Raw genomic sequence first — 27,813 nt, 5'->3', positions numbered from 1 at the left:
TTTCAAATTACAAACTTAGATTAAAATATATTATTTTTAAAATAATCACCACCACAGAAATATACATATGGTCGGTTGATTTTTTTATAAAGGTGCAAATGGAATTTGACGGGGAAATGAGAATTTTCCATAAGTGATGCTGGAACAACTGGACATGCAAAAAAAAAAATTCAAGCTTTACCTCACACCATACACAAAATTTTACTCTTAATGGACCGCAGACCTAAATGAGAAAGTTAACGTTACAGAACTTCATCCCATAATGCTCCCCCATACCCCGGTGTAGTCGGCTCTCCCCTCCCCACTCTCCCCTTGCCTTCTGTCCTCTCGTTTTGCTTTTCTTTAAAGAAGCTATGTGAAATGGAATCGCACAATATTTGGTCTTTGGGTCTGGCTTTTGGGTTAGACTAATGATTTTGATTCACTCGTGTTCTTGCACATGTCTGCAGTTTGTCTGTTTCCACTGCTGAGCGGTATTCCATGGTATAGATACACCACATCGGTTAACCCAGCTACATGCGAACACTTGGGTGATTTGCAGTTTGGGGCCATTCTGCATAAGGCTGCTGTGACAGGTCCTTGAATGGACTTAGGTTTTCTTTCACTTGGGTAAACAGCTGTTCATAGGGTAGGTGAATGTTTATAAGAAACTCCAGGCTCTTTTTCAAAGCAGTCGTACAATTTTGCCCTCCTGCAGCCTTTAAGCCAAACTGGGAGGATGATGAAGATGGGGGGAGGGGATCACTGAGCTAGCCTCAGGCCACCTGAGGAGTCACACATACGGTGTCATCTTGCACAAAAAAGCAACCGTTCCTTCCGAGACAGACCCTGAGGAAGACAGACGAGGAACTGAGGTACAGAGCAAACTAGCGCCCCCATCTGAACCCAAGCCACACACGAGGCCTCACGTTGGCCTCGGCCCCAAACATCTGAAGAACAAGAGAGACAATTTTTTTTTTACCTTCCAAGCTTGCATTCTTTATCCACGTGCTCACCCTTTGGGATACAGAATTGAAAATATTTAAGAAACTGGAGGATGGGACTATTCCGTATGTAGACCAAGGGCCCTCCTCCTGAATTGTTTCCATTTCATGTGAGTATTTGATTCCTATTTGCCTCATTCGCCTAGATTCATTAGGCAGTGACCGAAGTCCCGTGAAATCCAATAGTGCTATGAAAAGCGACAGGAAACCCGAAGAGCATTCTGTGAAAAGGTCTCTCTGCAAGTTCTTCACCGACCACAGCAGCCGTGAGGCCACTCCGCCCCGGGCTCAGGGCCAGAGCGAGGAGAGCGCTGAGCACCAGACAGGGCTGGGCAGGGCCGGAGAAGGAACAGGGCGGGTCACAGGGCTAGCTGGCTGCTGCTCAGGGCTACAGCATGGGGCCAGAACCAGCAGGCAGTCGCAGGGCCAGAGTTGAGACGGGCTCCCCGGGTGTGGGGTGGGGCTTTTCAGACGCCATCCTGCAGAGCTCCCAAGTTCCCACAGAGGACGTGAAGGGGTGGGTCTATGAGACTCTGCGCGACTCTGCCTTCACCCAAAGCATCTCTGACTTTCAGTGGTTTGTATCCTAAGGGTTGTACAAGGCTCATTGCTCTTTTTCTAAGACCAAAAAAAAAACCATCTTCTTACTAAAAACAATTTTAAAATGACTAGTTGAGAGGTAGAGCCCAAATTTTAGCCTCTACAGAGGCAGAGAGAAAACCTACATGTGTTAAGCAGGCTGGCGAATATATAAAAGGGGGTGGTGGGGACTGTGGCCGACTGGAGGGTCTATACGCCCTCCATGGGGCAGCTACCACAGGGCCCCAGTGAGCTGTAGCTCTGAGGGACTGAGGACCCAGTCTTGCCAGACCTGCTGATTTGCAAGAGAACCCAGCCAAACAGATTTTTACATAAAAGCGCTCAATTACTAAAGATCACCAACTAATTCAGTTTATCTTATAATATCATGTAGATCCAAAAAGCATATTAATACCTGGATTGGCCTCTCAATCACTAACTGGCTCTGGTTTGGAAAATACTAGAAATCATAGCAGCTTTTCATTGTTGCGGTGGGGAACTCACACCTTTCTTGAATGTAGAAGAGCTAGTTCTGTCTTTATGTTTTCTGCTAATCATCGTGTCCTCAATGCTTAGCCCGGAGCCTGGCCCTTCACTGCCCAAACCAGCTGTGGAATGACGGGGTGTGTCGTTGTCACCTGGCTCTCTGTTGCACCCACTTAGGCCTCAAATCTCAAACAAATCTCCACTTCTGCTTTGATATTCCAGGTGGCAACCTTGTGGGAGGTAGACCATTCATGGGTGGGCAAACCTGGCACATCTGTATTTTTCTGGGCACTGCTGAATAATCTAAAAAGACAGGCTGTGTACTTAAGCCAGTCCAAAGCTGTGCTCTGCAGTTCCCAGGTCCTTTTAGGGTACAAGAAACTTCGGTTCACGCCAGGAAACCCCCCACCAGCATCATTTCCACTTAGGAAGGATGGAAGCCTCACTGCTCTGAGGAACAACTCCGGGGCAAAAACACTGATGGTCCTGTGGCTGGAGGTCCAAGAGCTGGCATTCCAGAAGATGCCCATGGTAACTGGAAGCAAGTCCTTCCACGCTTCAAAGTCAGGGGTTCGGCCGATTCTGCCGGACTTGCACGGGATATAGCTGAATGATTCTGTGACCCATAGCTCACCTTGACCTACCTAACAGCTAAAAAGAATTGAAGTTGGAAATCAGAGAAAAGTTGTCTTTGTAAGAGTATTTAATGAGCAGTGAGCACCCTTCCCAGCCCTGTGCTGGAGATGTATTCTGTCTTCATCTAAGCCCAGTGACGGGACATCAAGGAACCATATGGAGTCCTTCCCTTGCGTTACCTGGAGTTTGAAGGACACCAAGAACTTTCAACCTCCCTCTAATGGTGCCTCTTCCTAAACAGGAGCTGCTATGGTCTGCGCCAGAGACGTAGACATGTCCTCTTCTGTCCAGGGCAAACGTGCATGAGTGTGTCCAATGAATCAGACATGAGCCACAGGAGAGGAAGGCCCTTTGCAGAACTGCTTAAATTCTGCCCAAGAGATAGATCTGCCCCAGGAGGCCTGATGACCCCAACCAGCGGTGAGTGGCCAGACCTAGATTCCTAAGAGCAGAGGGAGAAAAACAGAACTGGCACTCAGAGAAAATGTAATATTCCCAGTACAGACCCAGAGAAACCCACAAATGTACCCCAATAAGTGAAGTCAGTTTTGCTCATCTACTAACTTGCTGTAGTCCAAAGTAGTCAACACTTGATTCCATGAACACCGGGCACACCAGCCCTTTCCTGTCCCTCACCTCTCCTCCCTCCTCTGTTCAGACCTGGAGGGTCAGAAGCCTCATCTAGTAAGCTGGGGGCAGGACAGGAGGCAGAGAGAAACAAGGTGTAAAACTGAACAGGGAAAACAGGGAAGCCTGTTTTCCATGCTCTGAAGTGTGTCCTTCATTCTGCTGGAGACGCAGCTCTCTGAGGAGGCAGAGATACAGTCTGTTGGGTAATTGCAGAAGATAACCCTGGCAACGGCATGGACAGAGACTGGAGTCTCTTTGGAGGTCACTGCTGTGATTCACGTGAAAGATGAAGGCCTGGATTAGGAGAGCTGTGGCTGGAACGGAAAGAGCGTGGATCTGAAAACCTGTCTGGAGGCAGCATTGTCGGGAACTAGCCACTCTTTGGCTAGAAGGAGTGGAGGAAAGAGAGAAGTCAAGGGTGACACCTTCTTAGAGGCTGGGCAACAGGTAGCTGAATGTGCCAGGAGCCTAGATAGGAAATAGAGGAGGAGGAGGAACTCGGAAGGAAAATAATGAGGTCAGTTTCAAACATGGTGAACCGGAGGTGCTATTGGCAGGACTTTCCTGGGAAGACGCCTGAGAAGCAGCTAGAAGTCTGGTCTTGGAACAGCAGAGAGGTTAAGGCTGGTGAGATGGATGCATCTGTCCCACCTCGGCATCCTCTGCAGGAGTGGCTCCAGCATGAGGCACTCATCCACACTGGAAAAATTCTTCCAATTACTTTTTGGCACATCTTAGAAGCAGAAGAGAAAAATGGATCGCTTTTTTACATTTTCATTACATTCATTCTAAAATTATACTCTCCTGATTTCCAAGGACTTCCAGTGCCTGGTGTTGATATATAACCACGTAACTTCACCCTCTGTATACAATGCTGAATTACTTACGCCTCTCCCAGGGCTCACTCCTGACATGGGATGTCAAACAGAAATAGAACATGCATCTCCTGCATCTGGGCTGAAACCTTACAGAGAAGTCTATGGGCGGCCATAAATAACCCCGCATGTTCCTGGAAAGGAGCTGTGTGTGCGGACAGCGTAGGGTCACTGCAGATTTATGAGCGCGTCCCCCAGGCCGCGGCTCACACAGCCAGCGCAGGGGCCCGCGGACGGCGGGAGGTCCGAGGCAGCACCACGATGAAAGGACGGCTGGTCCCAGGGCTGTGGGACACCTGGGCACCCCAGGGCCACAGGACACCTTTCCATTTTCTAGCGTTTCTACTGCTACTCTTACAGCCAGGAAAAGACCCTGAGGGTCACTGAATCCTGAGTGTGTTTTCTTACAGCCGTTCGAATCTGTCACCAAGCGCACTAGACAAACTTCTGCTATTGTGGCTACAACGTCTCCCCGCTCTTCCACAAGCGCAAAGGTCGGCCTTAGATGAACTGTGCGTGGGTGGGCACTGCCTTCCCGTCTCTTCTTGCTTTTCTTTCTCATTTCCCACACTCTTGGTTTCCTCTCTCTCTCTCTCTCTCTCCCCCTCATTATCCTATGAAACTCCTCTTCTTGTGCATAATCTGGAGTAAATGACTTTACCTCTCAAGCCCTTCACTTTCTCACTTGTAACATGAAAGTGTAAGACCAAGTGCTTGTCAAACTTGAATGTGCAAGCGATGCCTCTGAGGATGCTGTTAGAATACAGATTCTGATTTAGTATCAGAACACTGGAGGGGGCCCAAGGCTCCACGTCTCTAACAAACTCAGGTGATTTTCATGCTGTTGACCCGAGAACCTCACTTTAAGTACGAAAACAATCCCGGACGGCAGGGCTCCCTTTCCTTGTACCCGCCGTCCATTGGTAGAGCCTGCGAGGAGAGCCGTGGTGGGAGTGCTGGGGATACTTCAGCCTCCGTGGGGGGAAGTTGAACGTGGTAAAATGCTTTCAAAATAAGCACATCAAATATCTGCCTTCAATGAAAGAGATGATCTCTAAGGACTATTATCATTCCATATTTTAAAACATTTGTGTTTTTCTTCAACATGGAGCATTTCTCAGAAGCTGTTTACATATGAAAGAGTCTAATGAACTCATCAGTGTTGAGGCTGAATTATGGAGGACTTTTTAGAAATAAAGAGAGTGGAAATCATAAAATAAGGGTCAAAACAAGCAATCAAAAAGGATAGACGGTTAACTAACCAAAAGTTGGCTCATAGAAAATGGTCTTAAGATAGCACTTTGGGAAGAATGTTCAAGAGAAAAGAGAAGATGTAAATAAACACTACAGTAAGTAGAAAGGGAAAAATAACTACAGACATAGGAGATGTTTTAATAATTTTAAGGAAATATTATGAGTGAACAAACACCAGAAAACGTCAGAATCCAGAAGCAATGGGTATGTTGTTTTAAAAGTATAAAAATGAAAAAATTTTAATGTGAAAGAATGGAAAACTTATTCAGACAAATAATATTTAAGAAAACGAGAACGTAATAAAAAGCCTTCTCCCCAAACTCACACCCAGACACAAAAGCCAGGCACAGAGGGACTTACAGGTGTGTATTATCAAAACTTCAAACAACAAATAACCCTTATATTATACAAGTTGCCTAATAAGAAATAATAATAAAAAGGTTGTTTACTTGACTTGGGGTGGTGAAGCCATAACACATATACAGATGATGTATTACAGAAGTGTATACCTGAAAGCTGTGTACTTTTATCAACCAATGTCACTTCAATAAAGTCAATAAAAAAGTTTAAAAAATAATGTTGAAGAAGGAAAAATGTATAATCTAGATGTCAAAACAAAACTGGGACAATACAAGGAGAGAATATTGTAGGTCCATTTCACTTAGAAATACAAAAAAAAAGTAAAGAAAAGAAATATAAAACACTGACTAACAGAATGTAACATATATTTAAAAATAAGTCATCATAATAGTTCACCCCAGATATTGGAGGATTATTAAACATTATAACATCTATCAATCCACTTCAAAATTTAAAACAGAAAAGTCATGGTTATCTCAATAAATAATGAGAAATCACTTTATTTAAGTCAGCACATTCTTAGTAAAACTTCAGAGGATAGGGATATGAAGTTTATCTTTCAAAAACCTATAGCAAACAAACTACATAATGAAGACATTTTAGAAGGTAGGGAATAAAGCAAAGATACACATTTTAACCACTACTGTTGACCACAGTTTGGAAGGTCTTACCCAATTCACTAAGATTTTTAAAAAAAAGCAAAAGATTGCCCTGACCAGTTTTGGTCAGTTGGTTGGGCATCGTCCCACAAGGTGAACGGCCACCAGTTGGTTTGATTCCCGGTCAGGGCACATGCCTAGGTTGCAGGCCTGGTCCCCAGTCGGGGAGCATGCGAGAGGCAACTGATCGATGTTTCTCTTTCATGTCAATGTTTTTCTGTCTCCCTCTCTTCCTTCTCCTCTTAGAATAAATAAAATCTTTTTAAAGAAGGCCAAAGATTGAAAAAACAGAAAGAGTTGCTATGCTTTGGAGAGACACTGCTCATTTATACAGAAAGCTAAAGGAAATTAAACTAACAAATATTTAAGTTGATGAGTAGATGAATGAATGAATAAATGAATGAATGAATGAGATGGTTCAGCAAGATCCCTAGACAGGAGGTCAACACAGAAACACAGCAGTATTCAAGCAGCACTCCTAGAATGGCAGCTTGGGAAGTTCCACACGCCTCCTCTGTCTTAGTCTGTTCAGGCTGCTGTAACAAAATACGACTGACTGGGTAGCTTTAAAACAACAGAAATTTATTGCTCGTAGTTGGAAAGGCTGAAGTCTAAGATTGTGCTGTCAGCATAGTCATGAGGGACCTCTACCAGGTCCCAGACTTCTTGTTGTACCCTCACATGGTGTGGGGGGCTTGCTGAAGGGTATCTCTGGGGCTCCTTTCATAGAGCAGTCATCTCATCCCCCAGGGCTCCGCCCAGTCACCTCCCAAAGGCCCCACCTACTAACAACACTGTGTTTGGGAGATAAGATTCAGTGTATATAGATTTGGAGGAGACAGATTCAGCTCATAGCACTCTCGCCAGGGGAATAACCATTATCGGTGAAATTTATAAACACAGTAATCTAAAGTCTCTGGGTTTTCCGAACCTGATGAGAGGAAAAGCTATGCAAGTCCAAGAAGCACTGAGAGTTCCAATCAAGAGGAACCCCCAAAAACCCACTCCAAGGCACATCTTAGTTAAAATGGCAACATTCCAAGACAAAGAGAGAATCCTAAAAGCAGCAAGAGAAAAGCAGCAAATAACATACAAGGGAGCTCCGATAAGGCTATCAACTGATTTCTCAACAGAAACATTACAAGCCAGAAGGGAATGGTCAAAAATATTTCAAGCAATGAAAAACAAAGGCCTACAACCAAGAATACTCTACCCAGCAAGGCTCTCATTCAAAATAGAAGGTGAAATAAGGAGTTTCTCAGACAAAGGAAGACTGAAAGAATACATCTCCACCAAACCAGCATTGCAAGAGATGCTAAAGGGACTGTTCTAGGAAAAAACAAGAGAGGAGAGGAACAGAGGTACAAAGGGAAATGAATAAATACACGTCAATAATAACCTTAAATGTAAATGGATTAAATGCTCCAATTAAAAGACATAGGGTAACGGAATGGATAAGAAAACAGGACCCACATATTTGCTGTCTACAAGAAACACACCTCAAAACAAAAGATTTACACAGACTGAAAGTAAAGGGATATAAAAAAATATTCCAAGCAAACGGACCGGAAAAAAAAGCCGGGGTAGCAGTTCTCATATCAGACAAAATGGATTTCAAAGCAAGGACAATAAAAAGAGACAAAGAAGGACATTTCATAATACTTAAAGGAACAATCCATCAAGAAGATATGACTTTGATAAACATATATGCACCCAACATAGGAGCACCCAAATACATAAAGCAAATACTAGAAGACCACAAAAAGGATATCAACAACAACACACTCATAGTAGGGGACTTCAACACTCCATTATCAACAATAGACAGATCATCAAAGCAAAGAAACACCAAGGATATACAGGCATTGAACAACACACTAAACCACATGGATCTAACTGATATATATAGAACTTTTCACCCCAAAGAAGCAAAATATACATTCTTTTCAAGTGCACATGGGACATTTTCAAAGATAGACCACATGATAGGTCACAAAACAAGCCTCAACAAATTCAAGAAAATTGAAATCATATCAAGCATCTTTTCAGATCACAATGCCTTGAAACTAGAAATCAACCTCAGAGGAAAAAATCAAAGACACCCAAACTCATGGAGATTGAATAACATGCTATTAAATAATGAATGGGTTAACAATGATATCAAAGAAGCAATCAAGAAATTTCTAGAAACTAATGATAATGAGCACACAACAACCCAAAACCTGTGGGACACAGCAAAAGCAGTCCTGAGAGGGAAGTTTATAGCAATACAGGCATATCTGAAAAGGCTAGAAGAATCTCAAATAAAAAACCTAACCACAATGCTACAAGAACTAGAACAACAACAACAAACAAAGCCTAGGGCAAGAAGAAGGAATGAAATCATCAAGATCAGAGCAGAACTAAATGACATAGAGACTAAACAAACAATCCAAAAGATCAACGAAACTAGGAGCTGGTTCTTCGAAAAAATCAACAAAATCGACAAGCCTCTAGCCAGTCTAATCAAGAAAAAAAGAGAGAAGACACAAATAAACAAAATCAGAAATGAAAGAGGAGAAATCACGACTGATACCTCAGAAATACAAATGATAGTTAGAAAATACTTCAGACAACTGTATGACAAGAAATTTGACAATCTAGAAGAAATGGACAAATTTCTAGAAACATACAACCTTCCAAAACTGAATCAAGAAGAAGTGGAAAGTCTCAACAGACCAATAACAAAGAAGGAAATTGAAACAGTAATCCAAAATCTCCCGGCACACAAAAGCCCTGGACCGGATGGCTTCACAGGCGAATTCTACAAAACATTCAGGGAAGAACTAACTCCTATCCTCCTCAAACTGTTCCAAAAAATCCAAGAAGAAGGGAAAATCCCAAACTCTTTCTATGAAGCCAGTATTATCCTAATCCCCAAACCAGGTCAAGACACAACAAAGAAAGAAAACTACAGGCCAATATCACTGATGAACATCGATGCTAAAATCCTCAATAAAATATTGGCAAACAGGATCCAGCAACACATCAAAAAGATCATACATCATGATCAAGTGGGCTTCATTCCAGGGATGCAAGGACGGTTTAATATTCGCAAATCAATAAATATAATACATCACCTAAACAGAATGAAAGACAAAAATCACATGATCATATCAATAGATGCAGAAAAAGCATTTGATAAAGTTCAACACCCATTTATGATGAAAACACTCAGCAAAATGGGAATAAAGGGAGCATATCTTAACATAATTAAGGCTATATATGAGAAGCCTGAAGCCAACATCATACTCAATGGACAAAAACTGAAAGCATTCCCCCTGAACTCAGGAACGAGACAAGGTTGTCCACTCTCTCCACTCCTTTTCAACATAGTGTTGGAAGTCCTAGGTAAGGGAAGGGTTTAATTAAAGAGCCTGTATAAAAGACTCATGGACATAGACAACAGGGAGGGATATGATTGCGGGAGAGGGGGTGGGCTGGGTGGGGGAGAGAAATTGGGGGAAAAGGGGACAACTATAATTGAAAAACCAAAAAAAAAAAAAAAAAAAAAAAAAAAAGTCTCTGGGAATTTTTCTAAAGGCATACAGCAAATGGAGAAACATTTGTTCACGAAAACCTACTAAATCTCAGTAAGCCAGTGGTATTTGAGTCACAACCTACTCCTTACCTGGCTCTCTCCACCCTGTCCATCCACCAGCACAGTGTGAAAGAAGTTCTACTGTGGGCAGATGTTGCCGGGAAGACAGGGCTCACTCTCACCCCATTTTCAGTCTAGGGATATAGTTACCCCTTGGGAGGAGCAGCTTGTCAGCAGTTCGTGTCCCCCAAACCCAGAGGTCTGGGCCTCCCCCACACTCATAAGGTGCAAAATCTACCCTAGACATAGCAGGCCAATAATACTTGGCCCAGGTCACCCTGAGCCTAGCTCACTTGTAGGGTGGAGGCTCTGTGGTTGAAGAAGTAAGGCAAGAAAACCAGAGATTGCCACTATGCTCAGAGTTGTGCTCATGGAGCAAGGATACCGCTCCAAGGGCAGTGGGCCATTGTCCCCGGCCCCAGCTCCAGAGCAGCAGTGCAGAAGTTCTGCTCAGTGGGGAGGCAGGCTGTAGGAACGGAGAGCTGAGCTCCATTTATCTCCCTAAAAAGTCTGACTTTACTTGCAACAGAGAGTGGAAAAGTTCAAGCTAAAAAGCATTTTGATAGACAGTAAAGATTTTGTTGTGAGGCAGTTAGAGAAGATGTGTAGCGTTGGAATAGCAGTGAGCAAAATGGTGGATCAGTTAGAAGTTCAGTAAAGAGACTCAAGGAAGACAGGGAGACAGGTCAGAACTGTCGTGGGCTTGAAACAAGCTTCAAAGACTGGCTTCAGCAACTTGCCTCTGCAAAAGGCCTGACTTTAATCTGATCAAATTGTGGAGCAATATACACTCAAAAGCAATGCAGAAAATTCTATGTTGTCATAAATGCCCAGTTTCGGCAAAAAATTTGCAAGATATGCACAGAAATGTGAAAGTGTAATTTATACACAGGAATAAAAGCAGACAAAAGAAACTGCCTTTGAGGACAGCCAGATGTTGACTGGACAGAAACTTAAAAATAATTATTACAAATGTGTTAAACTAACAAAAGGATATAACATTTAAAGAATCAAAGGAAGGTATGATGGCAGTGTCACATTAAATAGAAAATATCAATAGAGGTAGAAATTATTTAAAAGGACCAAATGAAAAGTTTGGAGTTGAAAAGCAAAACAAACAAAACGAAAAATTTACTAGAGGGGCGCAAAAGCAGATTTCAGCTGGCAGAAGACAGAATCAGCCAACAGAGAGAAAAAGAGGAAGAGAAAAATATAAACGGAGCCTCTGAGAAATATGAGTCACCATTATGCTTAATGGTAACATCAGATGAAGGAGAGAGAAGGGACAAGAAAAAGTATCTGAAGAAATGCGACCACCCATCAATCTATATGCTATACAAATACAAAGATATACTATGCAAATAACAAACACAAGAGAGCTGCAGGGGCTATGCTAATAATAAACAAAATGAACTTTTAAAAATGTTACTAGAGATCAAATAAAACATATTATAATAGAAAGGTCAATCCGATCAGAAGATATAACCATTATAAACATATAATGAGTTGGGCAGAGCCTCAGAATACATTCCCCAAAATGTTTTTTATAACATTAGTCTATACATTCAAGAAGCTCACCAAGGTCAGTCCAGAGAAGATAAAACACAAAGAAATTCACCTTCAGATGTATCATAGTCAAAATGTTGAAAGAGAAAATTTTGAAAGCAGCAAAAGAGAAATAATTCCTTGCACACAAGGGAACCCCAATAAGTTTAAAAACTGACTTCCAGTCAGAAACAATGGTGACCACAAAGGAGTGGGATGGCCATATTCAAAGTGCTGAATAAAGAAGCTGTCAGCTAAAAATATTACATCCGGCAAAACTATGTTTCAAAATCAATGGAGAAACTAGGACATTACAAGGCAAACAGAAACTTCTAGCAGACCCAGTGAACAAGAAATTGTGAAGGAAGTTCTTCGAACTATCAGCAAATGGCACCATACAGTAGTTCAATTCACAAGAGAAAACAAAGAGCTCTGATGAAAATAATTTCATATGTAATTACAAAATACCATATTAATGCACATTTGTCCTTTCTTCTCTTAACTGACTTAAAAACAATTACTGATATACAGGATAGGGCAAAAGTACACTTACAGTTCTGAGTACATGAAACAGAGTTTATTCTCATATTATCACTTACTAATTATTCTATTATTTTCCACACAAACAACTGTAAACCTACTTTTACCCCATCCTGTAGATATCTAAACACATGTGAAGATATAAATTATATATATATATCTAAACATGTATCTATTCGTCGTCGGCAGCCGTCCGTCTCGAGAGACGATGGTGTAGCTTCCTAAGAGTCTATCTGCACCGCCGAGAATGGCTGTGCAGTCCGACTCGGGAGTGACACGGTATCTGTCTCCTCCCGTGTTGAAGCTACAGAGCCTGGGCAGGGTGATATGGAGGGTCTGCTGTTGCCCATGCAGCAGACCCCCCCTCTCTTCGCAGCTGAAGGATCCAAGGGAAAGACGGAGTCAATACAGCTTGGCTTCAGGTGCGCCGCAGGAGTTGCCGGTGTTGACTACAACGTCAAACCGCCTTAGGGACTCCGGCTCCGGATTTTCTGTCGGGGTTTACTCCCTTAGCCTTTCCCCTGAAGAGGTATGCTGCAAGGCAGCGGAGGTTTTTTGGAGTCAGAGTTTTCCTTCTCTGATGTGCCCTGACTGGAAGATCGAACCAGCGACACTTAGCTCGCAGGCCGACGCTCAATCCACTGAGCTAAACCAGCCAGGGCCATGTATCTATTACATGTTGTATATCTAAACATACATAACACATATATCATACGTGCGTGTTTGTGTTCTTGGACCTCTAATCTACAGAAAGAGCCGTGTACAGCAGGAGGCGGGGACAAAGCTGCACACTTCCCAGTAACAGTGGGCGGGACAAGGGAGCACGGAGAGGACACCAGGTGGCAATTTGAATTCACAGAAAGAAAGAAAACAAAATTCTTAAATAAAGGGATTAATACAACAAACTCCATAAAAGTACTTGCTCTTCTCTATTCTCTCAGCTTCACTAAAATACACAGAACTATAAAAAGTCATAATTATAACAATGTACTGATGGGCATGGGCATGCAGCATAAACATTATACATCTACATATACATGTAACAACAGCACAAAACACAGTGAGTAGGGACTAGAATTGTACAGGTGCAACATTTCTACATTTTGCTGGAACTGAGATACTATAAATCTGAAGTAGAGTCTGGTAAAATCTATAATGGAGACCTAGAGAAGCTACTAAGAAGCTGTCTCAAAAAATATAGATTAAAAAAACCAGTAAAAGAATTAACATAGCACAATAAAAATATCTGCTTAATGAAAAAGAAAGCAGTAAAGAAGAAAGGAAGAAAAATGATATGAGACATGGAAACCAAAATATCAGACCTAAACTCTATCAATAAGCGTACCATGTGTGAAAGGATTAAACAGTCCAATTAAAGGAGAGAAAGACTGGATAAAAAACAAGACCTAACTGTATGCTGACTAAAGGAGCTACATTTTAGACCCAAAGGTACAAACAGGTTTAAAGTAAAAAGAGGAAAAAGATATACCGCGCAAAGAGCAACCACAAGAGCACGGCAACGGCTGTACTAATAACAAACATACTTTAAAGCAAAGTGCTACACATTATAATGGAACTTATTATAATGAAAAGGTCAATCCAACAAGAAGATATAACCATTATAAATATATAATGAACCTAACAGAGGATCATAACACATGAAGCAAAAATTGACAACACTAAAAAAAAAAATACACAATTCAACAATAATTATCGGAGACTTCAATATTCCTCTTTCAATAAAGAGGAAAAATGAGAAGATGCGCAAGGATATAGAAGACCTGAAAAACATTATAAACCAAACAGACCTAACAGACAGGCACAGAGAGGTGTTCAGCAGGCAGAATACATCTTCTCAAATGCACATTCCCCCGTTCTCAAATGGAAAATTCCCCAGGATAAGCCATTTGGTAGGCCATAAGGCAAGCTACATTAAATTTTAAATAACTGAAGTCCTATAAAGCACATTTCTGACTACTAGGGAATTAAATTAGAAATTAATAACAGAAGGAAAGCTGGAAAATTCTCAAATAACTGAAAAATAAACAACACACTCTTAAATCACCAATGGGTCAAAAACATCATAAGAGAAACTGAAAGCACTTTGAGACAGACGAAAACAGAAACACAGCACACCAAAACTTACGGGATGAACAGCTAAAGCAGAGCTTGGAAGGAAGTTATGACTGTAAATGCTTATGTTAATTTAAATTCTTTCTCTAATTCTCCACCTCGAAAAGCAGAAAAAGAAGAGCAAAGTAAACCCAAAGCGAGCAGAAACAAGGATGTATAAGGATTAGAGTAGAAATAAATAGGAGTAGAAAAAACAATAGAGAAAATCAGTGAAAGCAAAAGATGGTCCTTTGAAAGCTCGACATTCACAAATCTTTAGCCAGATGAACTAAGCATAAAGGAGGGGAAAACACTTGAACTACTTAAGTCAGAAGTAAAAGAAATAACATCGCCAATGCCATTGCCAAAATAAAAAGAAGTATAAATGAGTACTATGAACAACCATACGCCAACAAATTACGTAATTTAGATGAAATAGGCAAATTTCTATAAAATTGATGCAAGAAGAAACAGTAAATATGAATAGGCCTATCTAAAGAAAAGCTCAGGGATATTAGTGGAATGAACATAAAGTTGGGCCAGGTGGATCAGGCCGACTTTATTAATTTAGGACCACTAAGCAGAGATTCTGGACCTGACGTTGTAGCTCGAGGGGTTAGAAAGCATTCTCAGTTAGTTTGGTCCGTTGGACCAAAAGGGGATGCGCACTAAGTGAAGGTGAAACATCGAGGGAAATTAGCCTGTTAGAGTGGGTTTGTCATGTAGGACCTGCCCACCCATGCCAGGAGGACCCAAAGGACGCACTTCTCACAACTGGGAAAAATACATGTGTGAGGGGAGCTCCAGGGTCCTTGAATAGCCCTGGGGCTCCTCTTTTCTGTAGTGAGAAGTTACAGTGAAAGCTGGGGCCACTGAACTGGGATCCTTCATCGCAGGAGGGCTAATTGCGTCTTGGAATGGCAGGGGCCAAATAATGGTCCTCACCCGTCAAAGACAGAGGGTGGCGGAGCCAAACGCATCACCAGGACAATCTCATTCACAGACGCCTTTGGCTCTGGCTAGTGGATCATGGTGCTCCTGGAAGAGAAGCAGATGAGCTGTCTGTTTGGTTCTTTTGAAGATTTTCATTTATTTGTTTTTAAAGAGTGGAGAAAGGAGGGAGAAAGAGAGGGGAAAAAGATGTGAGGGAGATACATCCATCAGTTGTCTCTCACACACACACCCCAGCCAGGGACCTGGCCTGCAACCCAGGCACATGCCCTGACCAGGAATTGAACCAGCAACATTTTGGTTCACAGGATGACACTCAGCCCACTGAACCACACCAGTCAGGGCTAACATGGGCAGTCTATTAAACTCCTACTTAATCTATATAAGCAGAAGAGTCCTAGGTCAAGTAAGCAGAAATATCAATTGAATCACCAACACAAAGAGTCATGGCTCCTTAACTGTGTTCCTCACTGAGCCAGTCGGCAGACCCCTTGAGGAAGGACCCCAGTACACTACCCAAACTGTATACTGTTAATTTTTCTCCTGCCTCTCCCCCAAGGCACCTACAGTCTTTCACCCATGTAACCCTGCCGTGGGGAAAGGAAAATAATCAGACTCGGGAAATTCCTGGCCCCTGCCATTCCAAGACGCAATTGGCCCTCCTGCAATGAAGGATCCCAGTTCGGTGGCCCCAGTTTTCACTGTAACTTCTCACTACAGAAAAGCGGAGCCACAGGGCTATTCAAGGACCCTGGAGCTCCCCTCACACATGTATCTTTCCCACTTGTGACAAGTGTGTGGTCGGCGCGGCTGCTCGGCGAGGCCCGACGGCCCGGTCCGGCGCGCTGCGCGGCGGCCGGCGGCGGCACCATCCACGGCGGGCTCGGGAGACGGAGGACGGGCTCAGCGCGGGCTCCCCGGCATGCCCCGGCCGGCCGCCGCCTCAGAGCCGGGCCGCGTACGCAGGGTGGCTCCGCAAGCGCCGGGATGCGGGCCGGGCCTTCCCTCGCACCACGGTGCTCCGCTGCACCGCGCGCCCGGGCACCTCCGCCCCGTGCCCCGCGCCCCCAACAGAGCGCGCGGTCCCTGCCGCCCGGCCGTCGCGGGCCCATGGACGCGGCCTCCTGGGCCCGCTGCCTACCTGCGCTCGGGCCCGCCTCTCAGGTGCCGGGCCGCTTCGGGTCCCTGCGGTCGGGGCGCCACCAGTGTCCCGGGCGCCCCGCGGCCGCAGCAGATGCTACTGGAGCCTCTACGCACTCCCGGGGCGGGGCAGTCTGGTGGGCGGGCGCAGGGGAGGAGGAAGCCAGAGGGGCAGTGATCGGCGGCCCTGTCGGCCAATGGCAGCGCCGATCTTCGCCTACCAAAGGAAGCCCTCGGCCAGTGGCAGCCAGGGGCGGGGACAAAGGGCAGGGCGTAAGGTCACTTGCCTACGGTGGGGCGCGGGGATGGGGCCTTCAGGTTGGGTGGGCTGGTGTGGGGCCAGCAGAGTACTCCCAGCAGCGACGGTGGCGGAGGCGGTGGGTCGCAGCGGCCGGAGCGGGAGCGGTGGCGGAGACGGCCCCAGCGGCGGCGGAGGTAGGAGAGGCCGTCGGAGGGGCGGTGGGAGCGGGGTCGGTGGCGCCGCCTGTCGGATCAGCGGCGGCGTCTTTGACAGAAGCGGGGACGGCGGCGGAGGTGCTATCGGCGGGAGGGCCCGGAGCGGCGGCGGAGGAGGCGGGAGCGGGGGCGGCGGGAGAGGCGGTGGCTGATAGCACCTCCGCCGATGCCACAGGTCCTGCCGACGCCCCAGCTACCGCCGCCGCTCGCGCCGCCGCCTCCGGCCCCCGTCCCACCGCCGCCGCCCCGGGTCCCACCGCCGCCGCCCCCGGTCCCAGCGGCGGCAGAGGTCGGAGAGGCCGTCTGAGGGTCGGCGGGGGCGGGGGCGGCGGCGATGGATCGGCGGGGCGGTCGCGGTGGGACCCGAGGGTGGCCGCGGTGGGACCCGGAGGGCGGCGGCGGCGGGACCCGGTGGCGGCGGCGGAGGTGCTATCGGCGGGAGGGCCCGGAGCGGCGGCGCTGGGACACGGGGCGGCGGCGCTAGGATGGGGTCGGGGGGCCGCGGCGGCGGGAGTGGGGGCGACGGCGGTGGGACCAGGGCCGGAGGCGGCGGCGCGAGCGGCGGCGGCGGGAGCTGGGGCGGCGGTGTGAGCTGGGGCGGCGGCAGGACCTGGGGCGTCGGCGGTGGCGCTATCGGCCACCGCCGCTCCCGCTCCGGGCCCTCCCGCCGATAGCACCTCCGCCGTCACCCCAGCTCCAGCTCCCGCCGCTCCCGCCGACGCCGGCCCCGATTCCACTGCCGCAGCCCCCGTTCTCGCCACCGCCGGCCACGGTCCCACAGCCGCCACCCCCGCTCCAGGCGCCGCCGACCCCGGCCCCAGTGGCGGCAGAGGTAGGAGAGGCCGTCGGAGGGGCGGTGGGAGCGGGGACGGCCGGCGGAGGTGTTATCGGTGGCAGCGGCCGGAGCGGCGGCGGCGGCGGCGGAGGCGATGGGAGCGGGGGCGGCCGGAGAGGCGGTGGTCGATAGCACCTCCGCCGCCGCCGTCCCCGCTCTCCCACCGCGGACGGCGCCGCTCCGGGCGCTGACACCGACCGCCTCCGCCACCGTCGCTGCTGGGAGTACTCTGCTGGCCCCACACCAGCCCACCCAACCTGAAGGCCCCAACCTGAAGGGAAGAGAAACAAGCAAAGATTTATGATTCTCCCCACCAACCAGGTCAGGCACGTTCTTGCCTCAGGGCCTTTGCACTGGCTATTCCCGCTGGAAGTCCTCACTATTCCTTAAACAACAAGGCACATTCCTGCCTCAAGGCCTGTGCACTGGTTATGCCCCCTGCCTGGAACTCACCTCCCCACTGATGCTGGGATGGCTCAACCCTCAGCTCCCTCAGTTTTTTAACTCAGATGTCACTTCTCACAGAGCCCCTCCATGGCCTCTATTTAAAGTCACAAGCCCCTGACTTAGCACCTGATCCCCCTTTCCTGTTCATCATTTCCCTGTAGCACTCATTACCCCAGTATCAATTATGAATATGTTTACATTGTCTACACTCTGCCTTTCCTGCTAAAACAGGAGCTCCGCAGGGAAAGGTTCGTTGGTGGTTTTGTTCACGGCTGGTGCGCACCCAGCGAATGCTGAATGAAGATGGAACGAGGACGTGGATGTGTGAGGAAGGAACCCCAGGCAGATGGGCTGGCCTGGAACCTGCCAAGGACACCTCCTCCAACCCAGCATCCTGCCCTCCCTCCCTGGGCCCCACCCCCACTCCTGCCGTAACCCACCCTCCGGGCCTGTTCCAGCTGTTCCGCCAGCTCTCCCAGCGCCTGAGTGTGGCGCTGCCTCAGCTCCTGCACTGCCACCTCGTGAATGCGTGTCTCCTCCTCCAGAGTCTTCTTCAACTCCGTCACCTCCTGTTCCCTCTTGGACCTTTGATTGGGGGACAGGGGCAGGGAACAGAATTTCAGAACAGGGGAAGGCAGGGACTATGGGGGAGCCCCCCAACAACTGGTTGGGCTTCCGTTTATTGTATCTGTCCAAGAATGGGACCTCAGTGTACGCCGAGGGGGGAATGTGGCTTTAGGGGTGAACTCCTACTCATCTTTCAAAACCCTGTTCAAAAGGCCCCTTCCCAGGGATGACTTCCTGAACTTCCTCCCGTGGAGGCGGCTTAGGGGCCTTCTCTTACCATGCTACATGACTCCATCAAAGCCCACTTTCTTCTGGACCGGGTCTGCTCTTTGCCCAAATCTGCCTCCCCCGAGACTGGGAGTTCCTGGGGGCCATGCCTGGGTCTGACTCATCTCTGTCCCCAGCTGGTCCAGAGCTAGTACTCAGTAAACAACTGTTGAATGACGAACCCTCTGTAGAGATGGAGAATTCGCACCCAAGGCCTTCTTCCCTCCCCCGCCCCTGCACGTGCCCAGGCTGTGCCGGCGCCGGGCAGCCGGGCCTCACCGGAGCTCCTGCTGAGCGTTGGTCGAGTCCAGCGTATCTTCCAGCTCGCCCTGCAGGGCCTCCAGCTCCTCGCCTAGGTCCCGCCGCTGCTTCTCTGCCTTGGCCCTGGCCGCACGCTCGGCCTCCAGGTCTTCCTGGGCCTCGGCCAGTCCTACCTGCGCCTCCCGAAGGGATTTGAGCAGCTGGGCCTGTGACCCGCCCTCCTCCTCTACCCTGGGGGCAGACAGGACCTTGGAGTTAGTTACAGAGGCAGGCAAGGGGCAGGGAAGGCCTCCTCTTCTGGGGGCGAAGAGGCCAGATGTGGCCTCTTTGGGGGGACCTGTGCTGGGTTCACACACAGCTCTGCCCCTGGGCATGTGCCTCCAGGATTCAGAGCCTCAATTTCTGAGCTGTAAAAGTGGAGCAACACTAACTAATCCCAGGGACACTTGCTAAGTAAGACCCTGCCATGTGCAAGCCCTTTGCTCTATGGTAACGCTTATGCCAGACGAGGAAACCGAGGCGCAGAGCAGGGAAAGCATGTGCCCATGGCACACGGTCAGCAAGTGGCAGAGCTGATCCTGGAGACCCGCCCCATAACCTCTATAGAACACAGCCTCTTGCAAAGAGAAGTGGAATGGAGGGGCAGCTCTGACGGGGGGTTGCGCTGACAGGGGTTTGTATCCGCTGCTGGGTCACCTGCCTGGCAAGTGACAACCTCTCTAAACAGCAGGCTCCTGGTCTGTGAGAGGCATGAACACCCTACTTCACGGGCTGCCGTGAGAATGGCAATAAAATTAATAAGAATGCTGTATGATCCCCCTTATCGAGAATAGGAAAGTCTGCCCTGACTGGTGTGGCTTAGTTGGGCATCATCCTGCAAAGGTTGCTGGTTCAATTCCCAGTCAGGGCACATGCCTGGGTTGCAGGTTCCTTCCCCGATCGTGGGAGAGGCAACCGATCAATGTTTCTCTCTCACATCAATGTTTCTCTCCCACTCTGCCTCCCTCCCTTCTCCTCTCTCTAAAAATAAAGTCTATTAAAAATATAACAAGAACAAAGCAATAAAGTAATGAAAAGTGGTAACAGACACACCCAGCAGTTACTGAGGGCTCAGGGTGTGCCAAGCATTTTATGAGCACCTTCTTATTTAATTCCTACATTAACCCCCACTTTATAGAGGAAGAAACTGAAGCTACAGTGGTGATGTCATTTGGGTGAGGTCACATGACCAGAAAGGGGAGGAGCCAGGATTTGAACCCAGAAGTCAGACTCAGGGTGCGTGTCCTTACACACACACACACACACTCTCCCTGGACCAGCAGTTCTAAGAAGCACATTTTTCCTACAGTCAAGGGTGTCTCGGTTTGCATAAAGTGCCGTGGATCAAAAGCATTTGAAAAGCCCAGCACCACATCTAGGACATGGGAGGTGTTCAATAATCATGAATGTGTCATTATAATGATTCTGGTGCCTAAGATGGTCTGACTGCTTCTCAAGTCACGCTGAACCTGGGCTGCTCGGTGAGGGGAGGCTGAGCAGGGGAGGGAGAAATCCCATTTTCTTGCCCCAGTTCTGAACCCAGAACCATGCAAGTTACTAGACACCAGGGCCTAGTTTCATCGTTCCCTTAAGCAGGTGGGCTTGGAGCTCTCGTCAAGGCCAGTTCACACAGGGGACACTGAGGCTCAGAGAGGGGGTGGCGGGTGCACAGCCAGTGAGCGGCCCCGCCCCCGGGAGGGCCTCGCTGGGGTGAGCCCCCGTGCTGGCAGGCCAGGTGCAGTGCTCCGTACCCCGCCGACCTCCCACCCCGACCCCGCACCTGGCCAGGGCGGCCTGCAGCTCCTCCTCCTTGCGGCCCAGCTGGGCCCGCAGCTCCTCCACGCGCTGCTGCTGTTCCACCATCTGCTCCTGCAGCTCGGAGCTCTCCCCGTCCAGCCGCCGCTTCAGCTTCTCCAGCTCCTGGCGGCCCTTCTCCTCCTTCCGTAGGCGGTCTGGAAACGGGAGTGGGGGCCATGCACACGGGCGCCACACCCACATGCCCCACGCCTGGCAGCTCCCGCGGAGACCCACGGCCCGGCACTTGCCAGGTGTCAGACTCGGCTCAGCATCTCCCTCCTCTTTCCAGCTTCCCGGCCAGACCCTCAGACACTGCCCCCTTCTCCTCGCCCCCAAGGACGGCCTCTGCTCCTGCTTACTGCCTCTCTGCCCTGCCCTCTCCTCCCTGTCTTCCCGGCCACCGGCCTCCGGCGCTTGATCCCTTCTGCTTCTGCTTCTGAGTCCATAGCAAAAGACAGAGAGGCAGAGGGACCAAAAAAGCATCTGAAGCAGTGAGTGGGACAGTCAGAGAGAGGGAGAGACCCAAGACAAGGAAATGGCACCGAGAGAAAGAAACAACGTAAGAGCTAAGAGGACACCCACTGTCTCAAGCCTTCTTACCCCCATTTAGCAGATACGACCACTGAGGCTCCGTGTGGCACCAGAGGCTGGCCCCAGGGGTCCCCAGGGAGCATGCACAGCCCCCCCACGGCTGCCCACTGCGGGAGGGCACTCACCCTCCATGTCTGCCATCGTGGCCTCATATTTCAGTCGGAGCTTATTGAGGCTCTTGATCTTCTCCTCCTCCTCGGCGGCCTGGGACGAGAACTCGGCCAGACGCTCCTCCAGCAACTTCCGCTCCTGAGGGCCGTGGGAGGTGGGGCCGTCAGGGGCAGCCCTTGCCTGACCCCCATCTCAGGCATCGTTCTCTTTGGGGTGTCTGCTTGTCTCCATTCCCTCCGATCCTCCTGCCCCCAATCCCTTCCTCCCTTCCGTTCTAGTCTAGGGTCTGTACACCCATCCCAGCCCGCCCGGTCATGCCTGTTAACTGCGGTGCAGACTCGCGTTATTGGAAATACAGCACCACTCACTGACCACCAACCCCGGATGAGCCCAGAGGGTGATTCTAATCATTTGCTCTTGTAAACGACACTGCAACCCACGCCTGCGGCATCGTGTGTGAGTGCTGGACCCTCGCTGCTGCCCCAAGTGTGGCTCGTGGACCGGCAGCGTCAGCCTCAAATGGGAGCTTGTTGGAGAAGCCGGGTCTCGGTCGCACACCGGGCCTGCTGCACAGGCTCCCCAGGTGCACGGGTCTGTGCTCGTGAGCGTTTGCGAGGCACCAGCCCAGAGCAGTGCTTTCCAAACTGAGAGCAGTTTTAGAAATCCATGCAGTGGGTCAGCACGACCCTTAAAAAGAAGGAAATGGGCCCTGGCTGGTGCGGCTCAGTGGACTGAGCTCTGGCCTGCAAACCAAAGGATCACCGGTTCGATTCCCAGTCAGGGCACATGCCTGGGTTGTGGGCCAGGTCCCCGGTTGGGGGTGTGCGAGGGGCAACCACACATTGATGTTTCTCTCCCTCTCTTTCCCCCCTCCTGTCCCCTCTTTCTATAAATAAATAAATAAATAAATAAATAAATAAATTAAATAAATAAAATCTTTTCTTTTTAAAGAAGGAAATGGAACAGAGTACGATAGAATAGCCACAGCACCACAGGAAGGTTCCAGAAAACTCCTGTGCATCCTTGAGCTCTGCTCAGGCATGGGTCCTCCAGAAAGCCTGAGGCCACCCTGACCACCCCCAGAAGAGATCAGGCCACCCCTCTCCACAGTTTTCTGTTCTTTCCTGCCACAGTAATTATAACTAAGTCACACAGTGTGATTATGCTTATTTCCTGTGGTGACTCATGTAGCATCCCTTTCCCCTGGGAGGGCATGGGTGGCTTTCGTCCCCTGTGCCGAACGCAGCCCTGGCCGTGGTTGGTTCGAGACGGCGGCAGGCCCTTCACCATGCCCTCATACTGGGGTGGAGTCTAATTCCCTGCCTCCGAATCCGTGACTGCTTTAAGCTTGGTGGTCTGCACAGCACGGTCTGCAGGGCAAACCCAGGCCGCTGCCTGTTTCTACAGGTAAAGTTTTATGGGGACACAGCCATGCCTGTCTGATTGTGAACAGTCTGGAGCTGCTCTCAGCCACGATGGCAGAATTGAGCAGCCGTGACAGCCACGGAGTGGCCTGCAGATGTTCACTGTCTGGCCTTCCAGAGCAAATGTTCGCCAACACCTGATGGACAGAATTCAATGGAGGTGATGCTGACTGCTTCTGCTTCCCTGCCCTGGGGCCCTGAGCAGCTGTGCCAGGCATCCAGGCTCTCTCATGGGGAGACAGGCCACACAGAGGGGCACGGAGACACCAGACACCCAGCCCCGGCCACCTGAGAGGTGACCGCCTGAGAGGGCCACAGGCCGAGCTGCAGAACGACGGGATAGAATGAAACGGTGGCTGTTTGCAGCTGTGCGGCTCTGGGGTGTCTTGTGATAGAGTGACAGGTAACGACACACAGTCACACAGTCATTGCTCAGTCAGCACCTTCTTGAGTGACCATGTGACAGAGGGAGACAAGGAGAGAGACAGGGATCAAGGGAAACACAGCCCAGACTGCGAGGGACACAGACCCTGTGGCAGGGTGAACTGGGGGCAGACAGGCAGAGGGACCCACACACCCACCAACATGCCCACGCCCCCTGCCCGGGGGGTCACGGTCACTGACCTTGCCCAGCTTGGCGTTCTGGTCTTCCAGGAGCAGCAGATCTTCCTCAAATTTCTTCAGCTTTGCCTCCGTCGTCACCTTCTCCAGCTGAAGCTTCTGCCGGGCAGCCTCCTCTGCCTCGAGGTGAGACTCCAGCTCCTGCCATGGGGAGGAGGGCGAGTGAGGCCCCAGGGCTGGGGCCGGGGTGTGATGGGGAGGATGGGGTGGAGGTGACGGTCCACGGACCCCTGGGGCTCGGGACTCAGATGGGTCCACACTCTGGGCAAGGCTGGGGAGGATAAAACCCTTTCTGGTCTTTCTGTTCCACTCACCAGCTCAACAGGCATTGACTGAGTGCCTAGTGTGTGCCAGGCACTGTTCTAGGCACCGAGGACAAACACTGTTGTCCTTGTGGAAACTACATTCTCGTGCGTGCGTGAAGATTTAGATCAACATAAACATGATAAATAAACATGTCATGTAGGTGGGCACTGTCCCCTATGGCATGTGGAGACTTAGGTGTGAACCCAGAAATTACGATTCAACATTATGAGCTGCCTTGACATCTGGTAAAATTGGGGGGAACTATAGCATCCTGGCCATAAGCCCTCCTACCCGCTCTGCTCCATGGACAAGGTCCCCGAGCCAAGGAGCCCTCTGTACCGCAGGGACCAGGCACCGTGCCTGCCTGTCCCTGCAGAGGGGAAGTCAGTGGCTTGCCATTGGGAATGAGTCAAACCAACCATCGCATCTTCCTGCAGGAACCAGGGTCACCTCCCCTTCTTGTCACTACGAAGCCTGCCTCCCACAGCCACAGTTGTTCACACTATTCCTGAGTGCGCCCCCCGGCGGCTCCCTGGGGCATGGTATCTGCTTCATTCTGCTTGTGAGTATTCGTGACCCGTAAACTGCTGTCTATCTCATCTGCCCAGGGTCGGGTGCGGTGTGTCAGGCTGTCTCCGTAACTGAAGGGGAGGATCCCATCCTCCCCCACCAGCTAAAGAGGAGGCAACGAAAACATCCCAGAGCTCCTGAAATGTGGGCAGTGTGAATGAGCAATTACGTGTCCTGCTTTATTTTATTTTATTTATTTTAAATTTCAAATAAGACATCCAGTTAATCTGTGGGATACTTTTAAGTATGTTTGGAACAACTTGGGTATGTAAATCGACTTTTTCAACAGAAGTTATGAAATATAAGAATTGCCAAATGGAAACTCAGCCTCTAAATTGAGATGAGTCTTAAATGTAAAATATACACCAGATTTTGAAGGGCAACCCCGCTAGAGCAGCCTGCCTGTGAATGCAGCAGCACAGAGGCAAATGGAGCCAGGAGATGGGGAGAGGCAGAGTACTGAGGAAGTCACTTCAGCACCTGGATCCAGCCATGCCTGAAGCTTACACATTCTGGAGTCTCCCATTCTTTGAACCAAAAAAGTGTTCTTTCTGCTTAACCCACTTTGAGCTGTTCTCTGCAAATTCATGGCCAAAAGCAACATTGTTTGGAGAAAAGCAAAGGTAGGCAGGGTAGACAGAAGGGAGGGGGCGGTGGCCCATGGGTTCAGGGGGACCAGACCTGTATATGTTGCTGCAGCCTCTTCTTCTCGTTCTGCAGCTGGCGGCTGCACTCCTCCTCCTCACCCACGCGGGCCTCCAGCTCCGACACCACCAGCTCCAGCTCCTGCTTGCGGGCTGCCAGCCGCCCCCTGGTCTCCTCGGCCTCAGCGCACAGCTCTGTCTCTGCTCGAAGTTGCTCTGCCAGGCGAGCACGCTCCTCTTCCAGCTGGGGGTGGGGTGGGAGGGCAGCGGTTAGCAGGCGGTGCTCCCAGTCAGTGGACACCAGGTCCCTCCTGTCCCCTGACTTGCTTGGCTCTTTGAGGTACAGCCCTGGAACCCATTCCTCCGCCAGGTCCCCATCTCAGGATGACCCCACATTCCCCTGGTCACCGAGTCAGAGCCCTGGGTGCCGCCCTGTCCCTCACTACTCCGTCAGTCCCCGGCCCTGTCCTTCTTTCCCCGACTCCCTCTGCCTTGTCCCCTCCTCTCTGTCCTCATAGCCCCAACATGCTCAGGCCTGTTCTCCCCCAATGGACACTCTCCGCAGCCTCAGGGCCTCCAGTCTCCCCCTCTCCAGTCCACCCTACAGACATTCCCAGAGAGGCCTTTCCACCATCTTACATTTCATTTAACACTCCTACGCCCGCCCAGCAATTTAACCAAAGGACATGATTTAGGAAAAGCAAACGGAAAAATTCTCAGTGAGAAGCCGACCACCTGTATACCCTAACCCTGCTACAGAGCTGTTCCCGTGCTCGGCCCCATCCTGGAGCCCTACGCCTGGAGCATCTTGGCTTGGCAGGAACCAGCCCCGTACCCAAGACCCTGGCTACACCCCAGGGTCCTGCCTCCTGCACACCACGGCTCAGTCACACCAGAGTTTCAACTCCTATTCGGCCCCAGTGCACCTTGGGTCTGACCTATCCTACCCCTTCTCGCCATAGCCCTGCCCGGGGAACCTGGGACTCGGCCGGAAGCCCCGCCCCTTATAATTTGGCTCCACCCCAGCCCCGCCCCACCCTCAGCCCCGCCCCCTTACCTGTGTCAAGCGGCTCTTGAGCTCGCCCACCTCGCGGGCGCTCTGTTGCTGGAGCTCCTGCACTTTCTGCAGCTCCTGAGCCCGCGCCTGCAGCACCTCATCCTGCCGTGTCACCTGCAGCAGTGGCTTCACCTAGGGGCAGGTCAAGGTGGTGAAATGGCTGGGAGGCGGCTGGGCCCAGGAGCTAAGCGTTCACACTGAGCATACGGCCGGTTTCCTGGGTCCCAAAGAATGCGGGATAACCGACCTCACTCTTCGGGCCCTTTCGGTGCAGAAAAGGGTTAGCTCAGCTGGCCTGGGCTGCCCAAACCCTGCTCATTCCAAAGAAAGGACGGGCCCTTGCCTGGGTCCTAGAGGCAGCCGCTAAGCCCTTTGAATATCTGCCTGATGGATGACTTGGTTTATCTGAGGGATGGTATCAGCTGACCTCTGGAGGGGCTGGAGACCGAGTAACAGAGGTCATCCACATGGGGCTCAGCCACCCCTATGTGACAGATCCAATGACAACCCTGGACACTGAGGCTTGGGTGAGGCTCCCCAGCAGGCAGCATCCCATATGTGTGGTCACACGTCATGCCTGGAAGGTTAGGAGCTGTCTACATGACGCCACTGGAAGAGACACACGGAAGCTTGCGTGGGCCCCTGAACTCTGGCCTGTGTGCCTTTTCTCTTTACTGATTTTAATCTGTGTCCTTTCACCGTAATAAACTGCAACCATGAGTATAACAGTGTTTCTGATCTCTGTGAGGCCTTCCCGTGGATCGTTGACTCTGAAGGGGTCTTCTGGATCCAGCTGCACCTGAAGCTGTCCTACTTCTTTTTTCCATGTTGGTTGAAATGGGATATTTGGGTCACTTGCTACCTAAAGAATCCCGATGAACAAAGGTCTGGCTGATTGGTCCCATTTTACAGATGCAGCAAACTGAGGCCCAAACAGAGGAGGTCACTTGCCCCAGCAGACCTGCCCACAAGGCCCCCACCTCCTTGCTGCTCAGGCGGCCTCACCTTGATGAACAGCCGCCACCACTGCCAGTGTCGCAGCTTGAGGTAAGCCGCACAGTTCCGCTGCATCACCCTGAGCGCGCTCTGCTGCTGCTGCCGCTTCTGGAAGGCCCTGGGCGGGGAGACGGGCACGTGGGAGAGTGGGCGCTCAGCCCCCCAGGCCCTGCCCCCTTAGCAACAGAGAGCTCCCTTCACTGCGTCAACTGTTATTAAGTGCCTACTGTGCTCAAGCACCGTTCTACTCCTGGTAAATCTTGTGGACAGTTCATCAGTTCTGCGCCCTCGACCCTCTCGGCCTTGACCCTCCTCAGCCCCGCAGCCTCACCTTCACCACCTGCACCCTCACCTAGCCCCTTCCCCAGGCCCCCAGCCTCCAGAGCGGTCTTTCTCCACCCACTCCTGAGGCTCCCTAGCACCCCAAGCAAGGC

At 50.0% G+C, this 27,813-nt stretch overlaps 1 protein-coding gene across 1 annotated transcript in view; it reads right to left on the bottom strand.

Annotated features, from left to right (window-relative positions):
* Positions 1 to 4,357: 4,357 nt before the first annotated feature.
* LOC149995118 (myosin-14-like) overlaps positions 4,358 to 27,813 on the bottom strand; it is a 38,893-nt gene continuing 15,437 nt past the window's right edge. The window contains exons 11-19 of the mRNA XM_090259125.1: positions 27,389 to 27,497; positions 26,384 to 26,515; positions 25,364 to 25,570; positions 23,810 to 23,947; positions 21,776 to 21,899; positions 21,043 to 21,214; positions 19,242 to 19,454; positions 18,569 to 18,713; positions 4,358 to 4,474 (exon numbers count right to left, since the gene is read on the bottom strand). Of these exons, the coding sequence (XP_090115251.1) occupies positions 4,358 to 4,474; positions 18,569 to 18,713; positions 19,242 to 19,454; positions 21,043 to 21,214; positions 21,776 to 21,899; positions 23,810 to 23,947; positions 25,364 to 25,570; positions 26,384 to 26,515; positions 27,389 to 27,497 (1,357 nt within the window). The remainder of the gene's footprint in view (positions 4,475 to 18,568; positions 18,714 to 19,241; positions 19,455 to 21,042; positions 21,215 to 21,775; positions 21,900 to 23,809; positions 23,948 to 25,363; positions 25,571 to 26,383; positions 26,516 to 27,388; positions 27,498 to 27,813) is intronic.

The sequence above is a fragment of the Furipterus horrens genome, unplaced genomic scaffold (genome assembly GCF_987537825.1).
Source record: "Furipterus horrens unplaced genomic scaffold, mFurHor1.1.pri manual_scaffold_13, whole genome shotgun sequence".
Lineage (NCBI taxonomy): Eukaryota > Metazoa > Chordata > Mammalia > Chiroptera > Furipteridae > Furipterus > Furipterus horrens.
The sequence above is the reverse complement of the archived record's forward strand: the minus strand, read 5'-3'. Positions and strand labels throughout refer to the sequence as shown.